Here is a 16303-nt window from a genome sequence, read left to right on the forward strand (position 1 = left end):
TGCTCTATTTCTGGCTAGTTTGTGGGATGCTGGGCTGGAGGAGAGAAGAATTGACAAGGGGAAAATAGAAATTTGTAGATAATATATAAGGCCAAAATGATTTGAAAGAAAGGGCAATTCAGGTTGCCTAAGTCAAGCTTTCCCTAGGTAGGCAGAGAGAATGAGGTGGTGAGCAATAAACATTTCACCCCGAGACGTTCAACATCTTCATAATTTATAACCAGCAGAAAACACAACGCTTCTCCTTCAAACCAGGGAGGTCAGCCCCCAGCACGCAGTTCATGGTGCTGTGTACAGGGGCTGTACTTACACTAATTGACTGGGCCACTGCCACGGCTGCCCCAAGCATTTCTGGAGCTGGCATTTCTGCAGCGGCACCGAGCAGAAAACGCTTCATGTTTATTAACTTGTTTGGGTTTGATTGTTGGATTCCCAAGGCTCGCAGATTTATTCCTTTAGCTTAACACTACAAAGTAATCAAATCACTCTGTTACAGCTGACAGACTGTGGGAGCCCTGAAGGGGAGGGGAGAGCGGCGTCAGAAGAAACATCTACATTTTCTCTTACATCCTTCACACTTGCCCTAAACTTCAGATTTGACTCATCTACATCTCCAGAATTCAAGAATATTGAACTTTAACTGACATGGGAAGTTATTTGAAGATGCAGGACTTTCACTTGAAATTAAGTCTGATCTACCTCCTGGGATCAGGGACCAAGATCTCACATCTCATGAGTACTGAAAAGCCCAAATGCGCTCTCATTCTGCTTCAAGTCAAACACAAGTGTTGCTGCAACCAAGAAAACATCTTCCCAATGCTATGTAAATTCAAACCAACCAATCCATACCTCCGAAGAGGAGATGAGATGGAAGATTCAAACACGCCTTTGTGCCCTTCCATCAAATGTGTAGAATAGGTAAGAACAGGAAGGCAAAAGAGATGGCTCAGAGAGTCAAGATTAATATGGAAATGGAGAAAAAGGGCATGCCTTGGGCTGGATTTTGTCTGTCTCTCTTCAGTACAATTTATTTTCAGCTTTATGCAATGCAGTATTAGAAAATGCTTAGCACACAACCCTTGATGAGGAAGACAGAGAATTTTTTTTTTTTTTTGATTTAGATGAATTCCAATGTCCTTGTCTAATGTTACCCAGTGCAAAATTGGAAAGAAATTAGTGCTTGCTCGGTCATGTGTTTTTAAAAATAATTTGAATGACCCACTGCTTAAAGTATGGACAGGGCCCTCTGTTATTAAAATCCAAACAAAGCCTGTACTCAAATTGACAGGGCAAAGCTTGAAGAATATCCCCCAATGGGTTTCTTTAATCGAGAAAAACAAACAAAAAACCCCATGAAGCCTGTGAACAAACAGTCTTACAGGCTTTGGGCTTAATATACCAACAATGTCAGGCATTTCAAGGCAGTAGCATCAAAACTAGATATTTACTGCTTGGTAGTGAGTAACTCTTTGAAAAGGGAGGAACAAAAATTCCTTTTTAATGAGTCATCATTTGACAGTCAGAGATCAAAACCTTTTGCCTGTATTTCTGACTAGAAGGCTGTATCAACTTGAGCTTTTCTCTGGGTGAATTTATTTAAATCAACACAATTAATTATGAAAATAAGCAAGTTAAGGTAACAGAAAGAGCGAAGTCCTAAAAAGCATCTGACCATCAGCAAGATCTACTGGGTTACTGAAGTATCAAATACATTCAGAGATTATTTCCTTATATAAATTTGGACTTCTGAAAATCCTAGTAAGGTTTTAAGTAACTAGTCCAAGCAAAGTGAAATTATACTCAGTACCCATCCTGATAACCACATGAGTGATACATAATTATTCTTAAACTTAAAATGCAAATGTTTACATACTAAATACATATTAATGCGTGCAGACAAAGCTACTGGTGTGTTTGGAACTGTTACAAGTGTAAAATATTGACTTTTTTACCATTGCTGAAAACTTAAATGGATGAAGGCCCCTGGCAGAGAATGAAACATTAAAATACACACCTGAAGGTAGATGCCATTTTTGTCTTTAAGTATTTTCTTTACCTCTACATGAAATTCTGAATTTTCGGCAAAAAGAAAGATACTATAATATCATACTGGGAGGGGGGTAATAAAAAAAAAGTCCACCTGAATTTGCATTACAGCCAAAGCAAAGAAATAAAACTGCTGTTCACAGTTGGGGGGGGATGACTTCCAGTAGGATATACCTGCCTTTATTTTGGATATAATTTCCAATTTTTTGAAAGGATCCTAAAGACCTCAGCTGGTAACAAGCACTGATGATTTATGAACTGCTCAACTAGTTAAGGATACTTAGTGTGAAGGTAAAGGTAAAGCACCATCATTCCCATTTTACAATGGACAAGAACCTAGGAACTATTTACTCCAAAAATTGCCTCCAGCAACACACATACAGATATTCAGACCCTTTGGAAAAAAAATGTTGACAGGTTTGAAATTAGAATAAGCATTACTCAGCCTTGGCTTGTTATATGAAAACTCATATCCACAAAAAGTCCTGCTTGCTCCACAGAGCTACCAAAGCATCCTGTGGAACTTCTGACCAGCGAGAGCATCTCCAAACCTGTCAGCTCACTGAACCACCCCGTCCCTCACATCAGTTATCTTAATTTATGTTTGATTTACTTGTAGATTGGAAGTAATTAGAGTAAATAATCACAGTAACAGGTTACAGTTTGGGAATGGAGAGAATTGAAGAAAGAATTCAGAGAAATAATCTGATCTACTACTGTAAAGAGAATCAATCATCACTTTCCTCCCATTAGTCTTTTTGGCAATCCTGTGTCACTGTTCTCCCAAGCCTGGATAACGATGCCACATTATTTCTGCTTTTGGGAAAGGAAACACAAGACTCTGTGTCCCACCTGAACTTGGGGAATCTTTAGGGGAAGTTTCCCATCAAATGCACTTACAGATTTCACTGAAGGAGAATTACTGAATTGGGCCCATGCTTTGTAACTCAAATGCACGGCACAAAAATACACAACCAATCCTCTGTTTCCATTAGAAATAAACTATCAGCACAGAACCAATGATTTTTCATGTCCAACATTATATGAGAAATTACATTTCAAAGTCATTTTAACAAGCCTGGCTCAGAGTTGATGAATGTGATGCTGGATGACCAGACTGCTACTGCACATTTCTGATGTAACACCAACAACTTTTAGCCAAATTTTAGCTTCATTTACCTAAACTGGAGATAGCCTGCATTTCCCAAGCCTAACTTTTCCAAAAGGAAAAAAAACCCAAAAAACCAAACAAAAAACCATAAAAACCTGACACCTTTGTTGTACATATTACAGAATTGGAAAAGAAGAAAGTCATCCCATGTTTCATAACAGGAGCAGACTCACTCCCTTCAAGACAGCAGGCTGTTCTCAGCATAAACTGTGGCACTGCTGATGTCACTGTGAGCAGGGACAAGAGGACATACGGCCTTTTGTACTGTTCCCATGATGCCACATGTTAAAACAAAAAAAAAAATAAAAATCATTATCCAGGCTGGAAGAAGCCCAAGCCATCATAAATGTTTGCTTACTGCAATTTGGCAGACCTTTTGAGAAAAAACAACAAACTACACTTAGATATATAATCCTAAAGCAAAATGTCAGATGGGAATCAAGTAGAAATCGTGCCATTATTTTGAGGAAACCATGAATTATTTGGGGGAAACTTTTGCTGAGAAGCTTATTTGAGTGTTTCTCTGTAAGTAGATATCACTTCTATTACTGTGGCTATAACTAACGAGTTAACAACACTATTTACACTAGTACTGTTGTATCATTAGAAACAACAAGATTATGTACTTTAATTCTAATGCCAGCACAATTATTTTAACACCAAGTGTGTCAGATCTGACTCTGTACCCCCTAAATTAATTTCAGAGTAGTGGCTAAATAAAATGACATACTTCTTTGTGCTTTTGTTACAACACGCTCATGTGCAGCAAACTGTGAAGAAAATGTAGTAATTAGAGGTTAAATTAATCCCTGACAGACAGGCAGCTTAGTAAAGCTGGGCCCTCTTCAGAAAACAGAGCATAAAGCCTGCCAGTCTTTCAGAATTAGGCACAAAGAATGGGGAAGATTGGCAAGTCCCTCACCACTGTGATCCAAGCAAAGGGATGGAATGCTGAGAAGTCGGAGTAGGTCTTGGAGCAGCCAATACTACCAGGCAGATCTTGTGACAAATGTGATTTACAGCTCCAAGGGATTGTGGCTGCAGCCACTCGAACTGCCTGATCAGGATCAACCACTTGAAATTACAGACAGTCTTTTGCCCAGCAGAACAGCCTGCTAACCACCGTGTAATCCACCTCGAGACATTCATAAAAGCCAACAATGGCATTATATTTCACAACATAACTAGAAAGTTACCTCGCTGCTTCGGATTTTAATGCAGGTAATGGGTTCCATTGCCCTCAACAGAGTGAACGTGCTGGGTTACTCTGAAAGCAATAAATAGGGTAGGTCTGGGGTAGGGGTAACTCCCAAATCTGCTCAGAGTTTTGAGGTACTTAACTCTAGAGAAAAAGAAACTTACACAGAAAAGAAAAACCACGCAAGAAGAAAGAGGCAGCCAGATCATGATGATGATACCCAGTGTTTCTTTTGTCAGCAGAAGTAAATGTTTTTTCCAGTCTCTCTAGCTGTGGCACATGAAAGTAGCCAGGTTTTAAATCCATGCAAACACAGCCTGTTATCAACAGGGGGTAACTGAAGGGCTGTGCTGTGCTGTGCAAGAAGCATCCTGGCAGCCGTGCTGGCAAATCCTGGGGCAGGAACTGCAGAGGCACCACTGCTCCATCCCCACCAGACTGATCCCTTCCCTCCAAAGGTGGAAGGTGCAAGGAACAGGCTTCTCCCTGGGCTAATGCTGCTGCCACTCAAGGGATTGCCTGATGTGGGGGGACATTCTCCCACCTGGCCCTGCAGAGGGAACCTCTGTCCTGTCTGCTCCAGGCTGAGCATCCAGCTGTCCCTGAAAAAATGGGGAGGCACAACAGGCACCCCCTGTGGGATCACCCAGTAAATAAAAAATAAATATAAATAAATAAAATAAATAGAAATAAATAAATAAATAGAAATAAATAGAAAAACCCACCCCAAAACCAATTAGGAAAAAAGACAAAATGCCTGTATTACAATTAAAGTAAAAGTCAAGCAGGGGGCCTTGCAGGGATTGCAGATCTGCATGGAAGCCCTTTAACACCACCAGCATTTCTGTACTACCCAGATCATCAATTATTAACAAATTAGGACATGCCTGATGGGGTACTTATGTAACACTCCTTTATCAATAAAAGTGCCAGATCCCTTCAGGGAAAAGCACCGTGGATCAACACGAGTCACAACACGACCCCTTCCTCTGGCCAGGACACTGCAGTGAATTTTGGTCTCCTCCTCCTCAGTCTGGCCACCCATTCCCAAAGAGGAATTCTGGGCAGCCTGGCAGCCCCTGCCAGAGGCCCGGGGTGCTCCCCAGCCTCCCGTGAGCAGCAGCCCTTTAATCAGGTCAGCGCTTATCAATGGCTCATTGTGGGATGAGGCAGCTCCCAGCACAGGGCCACATGAAATCCTGCATCCTCCCACGCCTGGGCCCCACGGACGCAGCTCCAGCCACCCTCCCTGGGCACAGCCTGTGTCCTCCAGCCAGTCCAGCTGCCTAGGGAGGGGAGGAAGGAAGCCCACAGCTCTTTCCTCTGCCCTTCCCTTTAGGCACAACAGGTTTTCCACAGGAGCAAAGAGCCAGGTAAAATTCATCCATCAGGGATAATACACCGAGCCCTGCTTTGCTTCCATTTTGCTCTCCCCAGCAGGGTGGGGGCACACCACAACTCCCTGTCTGCACTGAAGGGCCTGATCCTTGAGCCCGTAATTCTTGGATCAGATCTGAGCCTCATCCACTGCAAAATGAAAAAAAAGAGTGCTAGGCTGGGCCCTGGAAGGAGGAAGTTGGGTGTACTCTCCTACCACCCAACCCAACCAACACCTTGCAGCTCACCCAGGGGGCACACCAAGGTTAACAGCTCTGAAAGACCTACTGCACCTTGGCAAGTAAATGCTGCACAAAATAAGTATTTTCTTCTTAAAGGAAAGTAATGACTTTGTAATACTTTTTCCTCCATTTAATAAAATGACAAAATATTATCAGTGAGAAGGGCTCCCAAGAGGAATAAATACTCCTTCCAATTCATTTGCATCTGCAAGTTATCCTGCCCTGACTGCACTGCTCTCTGGCAGTGGAACTGGTGACTTCTAAAACCATGGAGTCACATCCTAAGAGCCACAAGCCCTGCTTAGTGCTGTCACCCTGAGATATACTTCCATTGTGAACTCAGCTAACAGGCCAGTCCATGGCAACTGCAATGAAAAATATCAGCCAGAAGACAAGGACATAAAGTGAAACCTCTAAATGACAAAGACTTCAATTTTCTGTGCAAAGCCCTAGCAGTGATAACACAGAACAAGGGAAGGAGCACAGACTGTTTTCCAAAGTTTCCCTTCAGCTGCTGGCAGACCTGAAATGGGTTACAGAAAGTTAAAATTGTGGTACTGATCACTGCCTGTTCTACAGGGCTGTTTTAAAAAATTAAACAGCATTTTTCTATTTCTATTTTTACTCAAAACAATATTCCAATCTTCCAAAAGCCAGTCCAATCCTGAAACAACCCTAATGAGGGCAGTGCTATACACCCAACCAGTTTCATCACGCGTTTTTTCAGCAATTGCCTTTTCAGGGGTAATCCCTTTTATAGGTCCACAACACAAAACTCACTACAAGCACACAGTGGTAGCATGCACATTTGGCATTTTACAGCTCTAAAGTTCCCCTTCAAAACTACTGGCAAGGAAGGAAGTTCTGCGTAATTTTAGCACTCAGCATCTGAAAAAATTAGAAATGTCCCAACTGTTCTTTGAGATGTATAAAAGAACAGTTGAAAAACTTACAGTTGACTGGTGCTACCTAGGTTACCCGTCAATGGCATTGAGACTGGTATATTATTAAGGGAGGTGTATGATGGGAATTGGTTTATTGTGCTGATCCATAGTAACCAACTCCTGTTTGTCCATCATTTATCTCTCTCACCAGCGACATATGGGTTTGTCTATTCACACTCTCAGCATTCTCTCTGCTCCAACAAACAGTCAGCCTTTTCTGCTGGGATAAGGAGATTTTTTAGTTACATCCATTATGTGCATATCAACATTTATGGCAGGAAGATAATTGCCAAAGAGCTCAGGGGGATAAAAGCTCCCTCTTTATAACACAAACCCCCTTAAAAAATCAATATTGATATAAAACAGTTCAGCACAAAGCCTTGGTGTGTCTTCTGCTTCCTTCGGTTCAAAATGTTGTTTTTGTTTTGGTTTTTTTTTAAGTCAAACTGGAAGATCAGAAAGCCTTCATAGTGAGTTACACCACTGCTCTTCCCACAGAGGATGATATAGCAGTGTACAATATTAATTGTTCCTCAAAGAAGTTTGCAGCAAATGTGTCAGATATAAAGAGGACTCCTTGGAGAGGCGCCAGCACCATTTAAACTGATTTAGCTATCTTTATTTGGAGACCATACCAATTACTAATGAATCGTAACTTATAGTCACCTTCGCCTAAATGCTGAGAAACGCTGACACAGCCAGCACCAGGGAACAATGAAAACCTGGGGATTCTGCTCCTCTCCCTATTCCAGGAGCTCAACCTTCTCCTACTGCATCCCCCAGTTTGGATAAACACGTTTGTCACAGCTTCTGCAAGATTTACTTCACTTTGCCATGGCTGTGTACTCATAAAAGTTATTTTAAGGTGACTTTTATCAGAGTAACATGGAACATTTATTGATGAAATTACTGTGAACCAGTGAGTTGCACTGTACTTAACATACAGGACGACTCAGGGATTTTACTCACTGTTATTTCTTGCCCTTGTGTTTCCTTCTGCCTCCCTAAATTTTGGCTCTCTCATGAAGCCCATTCTTAGGTCAATTCTTGTCCTACAGTCACACCCAGGGAGGTTAGTGACCACTTCAGTCAGGGCAAGAGTGTCAGCCTGTCACATGAACTCTTCCAGTAAATCTTCCTGCATCTTCAGAAAAAATTTAAATCTGCAAATGCTACCAGACTGTAACATTTACAACAGGGTTGGTAAAAAAAACCACCCCAAACCATTGTATTTATTAAGCTCTCCTACTTGTGTTAAGAGGAAGTAATACAAAAGGATTTTAAAAATATAACTGCCTCCTTTAATTACTAATCCCTCTCCAAACCCTCTAACAACTACCTTAGCTTTAAAAAGACCCAAGACACTTTACAGTTCAAAATACTTAGTTACAAGGGACCAAGAGAAAGCCCTGTCAATATGTGCTTTTCTGATTTTGAAGTATTACTTAAAAGGAATAAAAATAGAGTTGAAAAACCACATGTAAAAGAGATAAAAAAACCCTCTGAAAATAAAAAGCTGAATTAAATTTGAGCTGCTCAGTTGTGAACATTGAACAGCTTTTCACTCACTCGAGGGCTGTTAACTGCATGTTACCTGCCTTACAGTACAGACTATTTGTTTTTTATCCCTGAGCAACAGACTATTTCCTGGTTGAGTTTAAAAACTCTGTGACGTTCCAATATCAACCCACACATGTGTGTCACTGTCAACGTCAGTGGCAGGAAAACATTAGAAGTCACCCCTTGCTAATGCTTTCCTAACATGGAATTTCCTTGTACCTCGTCCCCCGGCCCACCTCCTCCCTCAGCTGAGAGCATCCTTCCCAAAGCGCATTTCCCCCCTCCCTTCGAAACATATGGCAGGGAGAGAGGACTGAAAATGGGCAGTGCCGGTGCTACATCGCTGCTTTTTCAGGTGCTGGCGTGGAACTTTGAACAACTCTCGCCGCTCTGCACTCGGCGGCAGCGGGGAAGAGACCCCCGTGCGCGGGGGCTTCCCCGGTGACCCCGGGGCGAGGGATTCCCCTGGGGTGAGGGTTCCCCCCACGGGGTGAGGGTTTCCCTCAAGGTGAGGGTTCCTCTCGAGGTGAGGGTTTTCCCCCTGGGATGAGGGTTCCCCTCGAGGTGAGGGTTTCACCCTTAGGGTGAGGATTCCTCTCGAGGTGAGGGTTTCCCTGGAGGTGAGGGTTCCACCCCCCCGGGATGAGGGTTCCCCTCGAGGTGAGGGTTTCTCCCCTGGGTGAGGGTTTCCCTCAAGGTGAGGGTTCCTCCCCTGGGGTGAGGGTTCCCCCCGAGTTGAGGGTTTTCCCCTTGGGGTGAGGGTTCCTCACCGGGATGAGCGTTCCCCTCGGGATAAGTGTTCCCCCCTTGGGATGAGGGTTTCCCCTCGAGGTAAAGGTTTCCCTCGAGGTGAGGGTTCCCCCTTGGGATGAGGGTTCCCCGGCACTGTCGGTGCCCCCGCCGCTCTCCCTGCTCGCAGCTCCTCCCGGGATCAGGAGGGCACGGCCCGGGCAGCCCGTTCCGGGGATGGGTGCCGGGGGAGAAGCACCCAGCCCCGACAGCGGCAGGTTCAAGGCCGTTCCGGCTCCCTGTCTCCCGCGGGCACCATATGGTTCATCTCGCACATCAGCAGCTCTCTTTGCCCATCAGCTCGGCCCAGAGGGGGAGCTCCGGGAGGAGCAGCGGCCACCCCCTGCCCCGCAGCCCCCCGGGGGCACCGGCATTAGGCATTACCCGGGGATTACGGGGCTAAGCAAGGGAAGACTCGCGTTATATAACCGGGGGAGCGTTCCGCCCTCCCGGCGCTCCCACAGCCCGGCCTCCGCCCCAGCCGGGGCGGCCGCACGGCGGCGGGGGGAGCCCAGCGCCTCCGCCCCCGGCCCGCGGAAGGGGCCAGACGCAGCTAATCCCCCGCTGGCCGGGCGGGGCAGCGACCGCGGGGTGCCCCCGCTGCCCGAGGCGGAGCAGGAGGCGGAGGGAGGCTCTCGCAGGAGGCTCCCGCCGGTGCTCGCAGGCTTTGCCGGCTTCCGACGGGACGAGGCGGGCGGGCCGCGCGTCCCCCGCACGCCGCAGCGGGGCCCGCCCGCGCCAGGCCGCGGCTCCGCGGCGCCTCCCGCCCCGCTGCCCCCCCGCCGGCAGCACCGTGGAAAACAAAAGCGGCCTTTTAATTTATTGTTCCGGGGGGGAGGCCGGAGGGGGGGGGGGGAGCGGTGTGAAAGGAAATCAAAGGCCGTTTTCTTCCCAGAAACCGCCGTTCTCCCCGGGATCCCTCCGAGTCACCCTGGTGACAACCCCCCCTCCAGCCAAAGACGAACAAAAGCCGCGGTGCCCCCGGCCCTGGCGCTCCTCCGGGCCGAGCAACAGGCCGGGAGAGGCGGCGGAGGAGGGACCGGGAGGAGGGACCGGCTATTGACGGCGGAGAGGGGCAGCCCCTGCCTCGATGGGGGGGGACGTGGGACCGAGCCAGCGAGCGCCGTGTTTACCCTGCCATTGCTCTGAACCCCGATGTTAAGCACAGCATAAGAATCGCGAACAGTTGGAAGCGTGAGTCAGCACGCGTTTAGTCCGCGCCTTGTGTCCGAGCACACGCGCTCCCGCAGCCCGGGGCTCCGCGCTCCCGGCACCGAGAACCCAGCGCTCCGCCGGGGCTCGGACCAGCCTTTTGTTCACGATCCTGCCTGTCGAACGTGCGCTTCAGGCTCTCAAAATAACCAGGCACGCGGCTGACAACACAAATACCAAGAATTATTAAAAAAAAAATTATACTAGAGGGAACAGCGCTAGCCCCTCCACGCGTGACGCCCTCCCGGCGGAGTCCCCGGGCGATGACGGGTTTATCCTTCCCTGCCTGTCTGCTCCAAGTTTAGCTGGAAATCCCCGGACGATGGCTGAGCCGGCCCGGCCGCACTGACACGAGAACCGGCGGGGCTGGCGGCGCCGGGCGCACCGGCGGGTCCCCGCTCCCGCTCGCCCCCGACAGCATCCACCGCCTCTTCCCGCAGCATCCACCGCCTCTTCCCGCAGCATCCACCGCCTCTTCCCGCAGCCCAGCGCGTCACCAGCCCAGCAGCGACACGGAAACCCACGGAGCGTTCCCCGCCGCCGCGCACCGGCTGCCCCGCCGCCGTGCCCGGGACCGCACCGCACCGCAAATCACCTTCTTCACCACCATTTTAAAGCCCACGGACTCCCTTCCCTCCCTCCCTGCCCTCCTCTCCGTGGTCCGACCTCAGCTCTGACCAGAATGGAGGGCGAAATTCTTCCCTCAAGTTTCTGTCCCCTTCCCTGCGGCGGCCCGGGCACACGGGACCCGCGGGCAGAGCCAGCCCAAGGTGGGCACTTTCTTGAACCGCCCCTGCAAAACTTTCCAGCCTGGCTGCGAGCGTGCCGAGCCCGGCGAGCAACTGTTCCGAGGGTGTTTAAGTCCTTTAAAACCAGCTCCTACTTTCCCAGCCCGTATCGATTGCAAATGCTACTTACTGGAATATGCGGCTCCATCCGTGGTGCTTCTACCCGCTGGGAAACCAGCAGCATCTTGGACTGGGGATCAGCCGGCTTTTAGATCCACTTTGGCTGTATCGAGCAAACCCAGCGCCGCAGAGGACTCGCAGCCTGTTTTCTCCTTTTAGGTTCCAGACAAGTTCATCCTGGCGTTGCAGTTTGCTAATGATTCACTGTCTGTCTCGATCTGCTCACTACATTTCCATCAACCCACAGCTTCCTCACTTAGAAGGTGGAGTTTGTGGGGTTTAAGTTACTGATAGGCATATCTAAGTGCTGTGTCACTCAAAGAGGAGGAGACACACACACACACTCACACACACAGACCGCACACTCACACACACGAACGGCGCCAGGCTTAAAGGGGAAGTAACACTTTCTTCCCTACAGAAATTGGACACCTCGCAGATCCAAGGATTTATTTTTTTTTTCCTCCGTGCGCGAAGGCGAAAATTAACGCGCCTATGGTCAAGATTTTAACACAGAAAAAGCTGCTTAGAATGTGCAGCACCTTCCTGGTAGAGCTTCAAGTTTATTTAGTACAAAGTCAGATAGGTCAGAAAGCTACTGCCAATTAATAGATTTTTTTCCTCCCTCCAAATCAAAGTGCTCAAATCACTGAAAAGAGAGCCCAAAGCATGAAGTGTAAAGGTTTGAGTTATTCTTACAGAGTGAAGTTTCCTGTCCGTTTATGACATATGATATTCAGCACTCCTAACACAAAAGGGTTAAACAGCGCACCCAGGTGAACCCAGGTTAGCAAGAAGGAAACAGCGGAGTTCTTTCATTTTCATCTTTTGTGCATGTACATGTCTTTTAGAAGACAGACACAATTCCAAATAGCGAGCTCCCATAAAGCCATGCACTTCTCATATGACTATAAATGTGCTTGCTACAAGCTGCAACCTCTGAATACTAATTTTGATAGATCATCAACTGAAAGCTGAGAACCTATTCAGACCTCCTCCTGGACTGTGCAGAAAGAACTGGGAAGAGCAAGCTGCAGGCAGCTAGGAGAGCACACTGGGTCCACAAATAATTGCTGGTATAATTTCATTTTATTGCCTTGCTAAATCACTACAATTGTCATTCCTATCCTGATAAATTGGAGATGTTGGAAACCCTGTCCCAGTACATCGACTCAATGGATGAGGTGTGGAAGACTTAGTAGCATTTGAAACAAAATGTCTAGTTTCTAAGATCATTCTTTAAATAGTGTTACAAGTAAATTACACTCTGTAAAATTAGGAAAAAAGTTATTTGAATATTTGAATAGAACCCCTCTACTGTAACCAAATACATAAAAGTGGAGCCAGAATCTGGCCTCACTTTCTTGAGAGTTTTCCACACAGCAATCACCTTGAATTTGCAGTAAACCTCCAAACCCATCTTTGTACCCTGGGCTAATAAATATTGGCAATATCAGTTCATCAACACAGAAACATTGCTTTTTAGCTTTGCTGAAGCCAGCTGTGACAGTGGGCCTGCTTCCCTGAGCAGTATTTGTGGTATTCAGGTGCTGTGTGTGTGGCATTTCTTATGCTAGGTCAGATCAGCAATGCAGCTGATTTGGTATCTTGTCTCTGACCACAGGCAATAGGTGATGTTACAGAAGACAGAAAAGAAACTTTGAACAGTTGCAGGACAAATTGCAGGCAGTGGTGCAAGCCTCTTAGCGAGTTTCTTTTTCAGCAAAGCCAATCTGTAATTGGCTGATGCTCAGAACCAGGAAGGCTCATGTCCTTCGGGTACTTCCCCACAGTGCAGTGTGACAAACTGGGGATGAAATCACCAATGAATGCAAAAGTTCAATTCGTTTCTGAAAGCCACAACACGATCAGCATCAGAAACATCGTGTTGAGTAAAAAACAGCATCTCTGAATGTGTTCAACTGCATGTCCTTTTTTAGAGAATCACACCATTCTTTGATGCTATTGGGTTGGAAGACACCCTAAAGACCATTTACCTCCAATCCCCTGCCATGGGCAGGGACACCTTCCACCAGAGCAGGTTGCTCAAGACCCAAACCTGGCCTTGGACACTTCCAGGGATGGGGCAATCTCTGGGCAAACTGTGCCAGAGCCTCACCACCCTCAAAATTAAAGAAATTCTTCCTAATATCTAATCTACATCTACCATCTTTCAATTTCTCTCTTTTCAATCCTATCAATACGTGTTTTTTTCTTACTAGAAGTATATGGAAGATACCTAAATACAGATGAAATGCATCAATAAACAATTTTAATTTACTTGGTAATGCTTGCTACAATGAGTAATTCTGTAAGTCACATAGAAAAATATATGTGTGTGTGTATAATTGGTAATGTATTAATTAAATTTTTTAAAGAAACATTACTATTAGGAAAACGGGTTTCAAAAAAAAAACTTCTGATTTTGTGCAGTTAACTAAAGGTTTTCAGCATGGTCTTCACTGGACATGAAAGGAGAACATGCATGATCAACTTTTTATAAGTCCTTCAACTTCCATAAGTCATTATTTACATGAGTTCCCATGGAAGAGTCTATAGGTAAAATCATCAAAGGATGGATGGCCATACTGATATTTCAGTGGGTACATGAACCACTTTAGAAAATTACATAAATTAAAGTGAATTAAAATTTTGTCTTTTATACAGAAAAATGGACACCATTCTAATCCCTCTGCTCAGGAGTTCAGAGATGACAACTCTATGAGTAACTTCTCCATATTTTCAGAGAAACACATCACATAAAGTGTCTGCCTTCTGATTTTTCATTAAAAGCAGGTACCTGCAAACACTCAGGCATTGTTTAAAGGAGCCCCCGATGCTCCCCAGGAGAGGCTTTTTCTCCAAGCATTATGTTCAGCACATAATTGATAAATGTTGTCACATTTATCAATTGCTCCAGCAGCCAAATGGGCACAGAACCAGCTCCCAGCACATGGGGGGATGTTGGATCAGGAGCAAACAGGGACAGGCATCACTGGCCAAATCCCCAGGTTTCCCAAATTCCCTTATTTGACTCCTCTACTCGACTGCAAGGCAGACACCACTCAGAATATGGAATAACACAAACAAGGCTCAGCAATAATTCCAGCCTTGCTGTTCTCCCTGCTGGATCACACAGTTCATACCCAAGGGCAGTGAGCAGGGACAGACAGACCTGCCTCAATTCCTCCAGAAGTCAACAGAGAGGCAGAATCTGACCCATACCTGATACAAGACATTCCAAATGGCTTTAAATATCTAAGTGTAAGAAAATGCTTCTACATTCACATAATTTTTCATTCCTCAGGAAAAACACCCTTTTTCCTTAATTTTCCCTTTAGTTTCTAAAGCTGTCCTCTCTTTGCTAAAGCTATTTTTTAAAAAACATTCTCTATTTCATGACTGTCAAAGTATTCTTTCCATGCCAGATACATGGCAAAGTTACATATTCTTCAACTCAAAACAATTTACATGAATATTCATAAACTACCTGATGGCAGAATTGGCCCTGAGATTTAAACCCATAAAGCTCACAGAAACAAATGTTACCCTCTTTCCTTTGTCAGAGATCCCGTGGAACATGCTTAGAAATTATACTTTTATGCAGTTGCCAAGAAAATGCAAAAGCAATGCATGAAACGTTGTATGTTCTGTTTATTAAAGAAGAGTGTCTGTGATGATACAGATATTCAGCCAGACTAGGATGCTGCCAATGTCAGTTTGTGATTTACTAGAAATTATTGATTTCAATTCTTGGTTTCCCAGGGCTACTGAGCATATCCTGTCATATAAATATGCATCTGTTTGCTAGAGGCTGCAGCCTTCTGTAGAAATGTGTGGTGCCTCAGCTAGTGTCAGATTTCTTGAATCAAAAAATAAAGCTTTGCTTCCCTTCAGTACAGGAATGAATAAAAGCTATTAAGATACATTTTTGTGTCCAATAAAATATCAACAAAACTATGGCATTCATCCTGAATTGTGTATTTTGTTGTTCAAATAAATACAGCACGGTCCTGAGAAATTGTGCCACCACCCTCCCTGTCCCCCAAAGGAAAGCACAGGACCAGTAACCTCAGACTTCTCATATAACTCCAGAAACAGCCTGAACTTTACTTTTAGGTACATTTAACTTACTAGCCAGTTACACAACACAAGAGTGCAAAGGGATGAAGAGCACAGTTACTCTTTGTGCATTAGGGCCAAGAGTGATGGTTGAATTGCCAGAACTTGTAAAAGGCAGAAAGGAGAACGGCACTGGGAGCCCTTGGGAGCCCCAGCATGTGTGTCCTGTCAGGCTGTCCCCCTGCCAGGACCCTCTGTTCTCCTGCCCATCTCCTGCTCCTGGTCACCCAAAGCTTTCCTGCACACATTTATTTAGCCCCACGACTCCATAAGACTTTCTCCTGGTCCTTCTGCTGTGTTCACATCTCTAATTCCAGCTGCCCACTCTGCTGTCTTCCCTTTCCCAAGGGAAGGGCTCCAGGGTGGAGACAACTCTCTCACTTACTGCTGGAGCTGCCAGGATGTTCCACAGGGTACAATGGCATTTTTGGAATTTGGTGAAAGATGCTGACAATTCTGCTGTGTGCAGAATTGGGTCCATACCCATCTCAGTGTTCAGAGAAGGAAGTTGGGTTTATATTTTCCTCCAAAAAAACCCTCCCCATTTTACCACCACTTTGCTCGAGTCAGTTGCATGCCCTAATGAGTTCTATGTTTGCAAAAATACAGAATGTTCAAGGCAGACAGCGGTGGCAGAAATGACAGAATAAACAGGATAGCTTTTTTATTTTCCTTTTTTTTTTTTTTGTCTTCTCACTTGTTTATGTACAGTGCAGAATACATTAAATTTGGAA

General features: G+C 45.6%; 1 protein-coding gene across 2 annotated transcripts in view; it reads right to left on the bottom strand.

The window, feature by feature from the left end:
* Positions 1-16303, bottom strand: part of MAMLD1 (mastermind like domain containing 1) — a 213936-nt gene that overhangs the window by 61331 nt on the left and 136302 nt on the right. Inside the window, exon 1 of one of the 2 annotated variants that reach the window (XM_063416971.1) lies at positions 11458-13732. The exons of the other annotated variant lie outside the window; for it this stretch is intronic. Within the exon in view, the coding sequence (XP_063273041.1) occupies positions 11458-11511 (54 nt within the window). The 5' untranslated portion in view covers positions 11512-13732. Of the gene's footprint in view, positions 1-11457; positions 13733-16303 lie in introns of those variants that run through there. 2 annotated transcript variants of the gene reach the window in all.

This window comes from Prinia subflava, chromosome 20, assembly GCF_021018805.1.
Source record: "Prinia subflava isolate CZ2003 ecotype Zambia chromosome 20, Cam_Psub_1.2, whole genome shotgun sequence".
Classification (NCBI taxonomy): domain Eukaryota; kingdom Metazoa; phylum Chordata; class Aves; order Passeriformes; family Cisticolidae; genus Prinia; species Prinia subflava.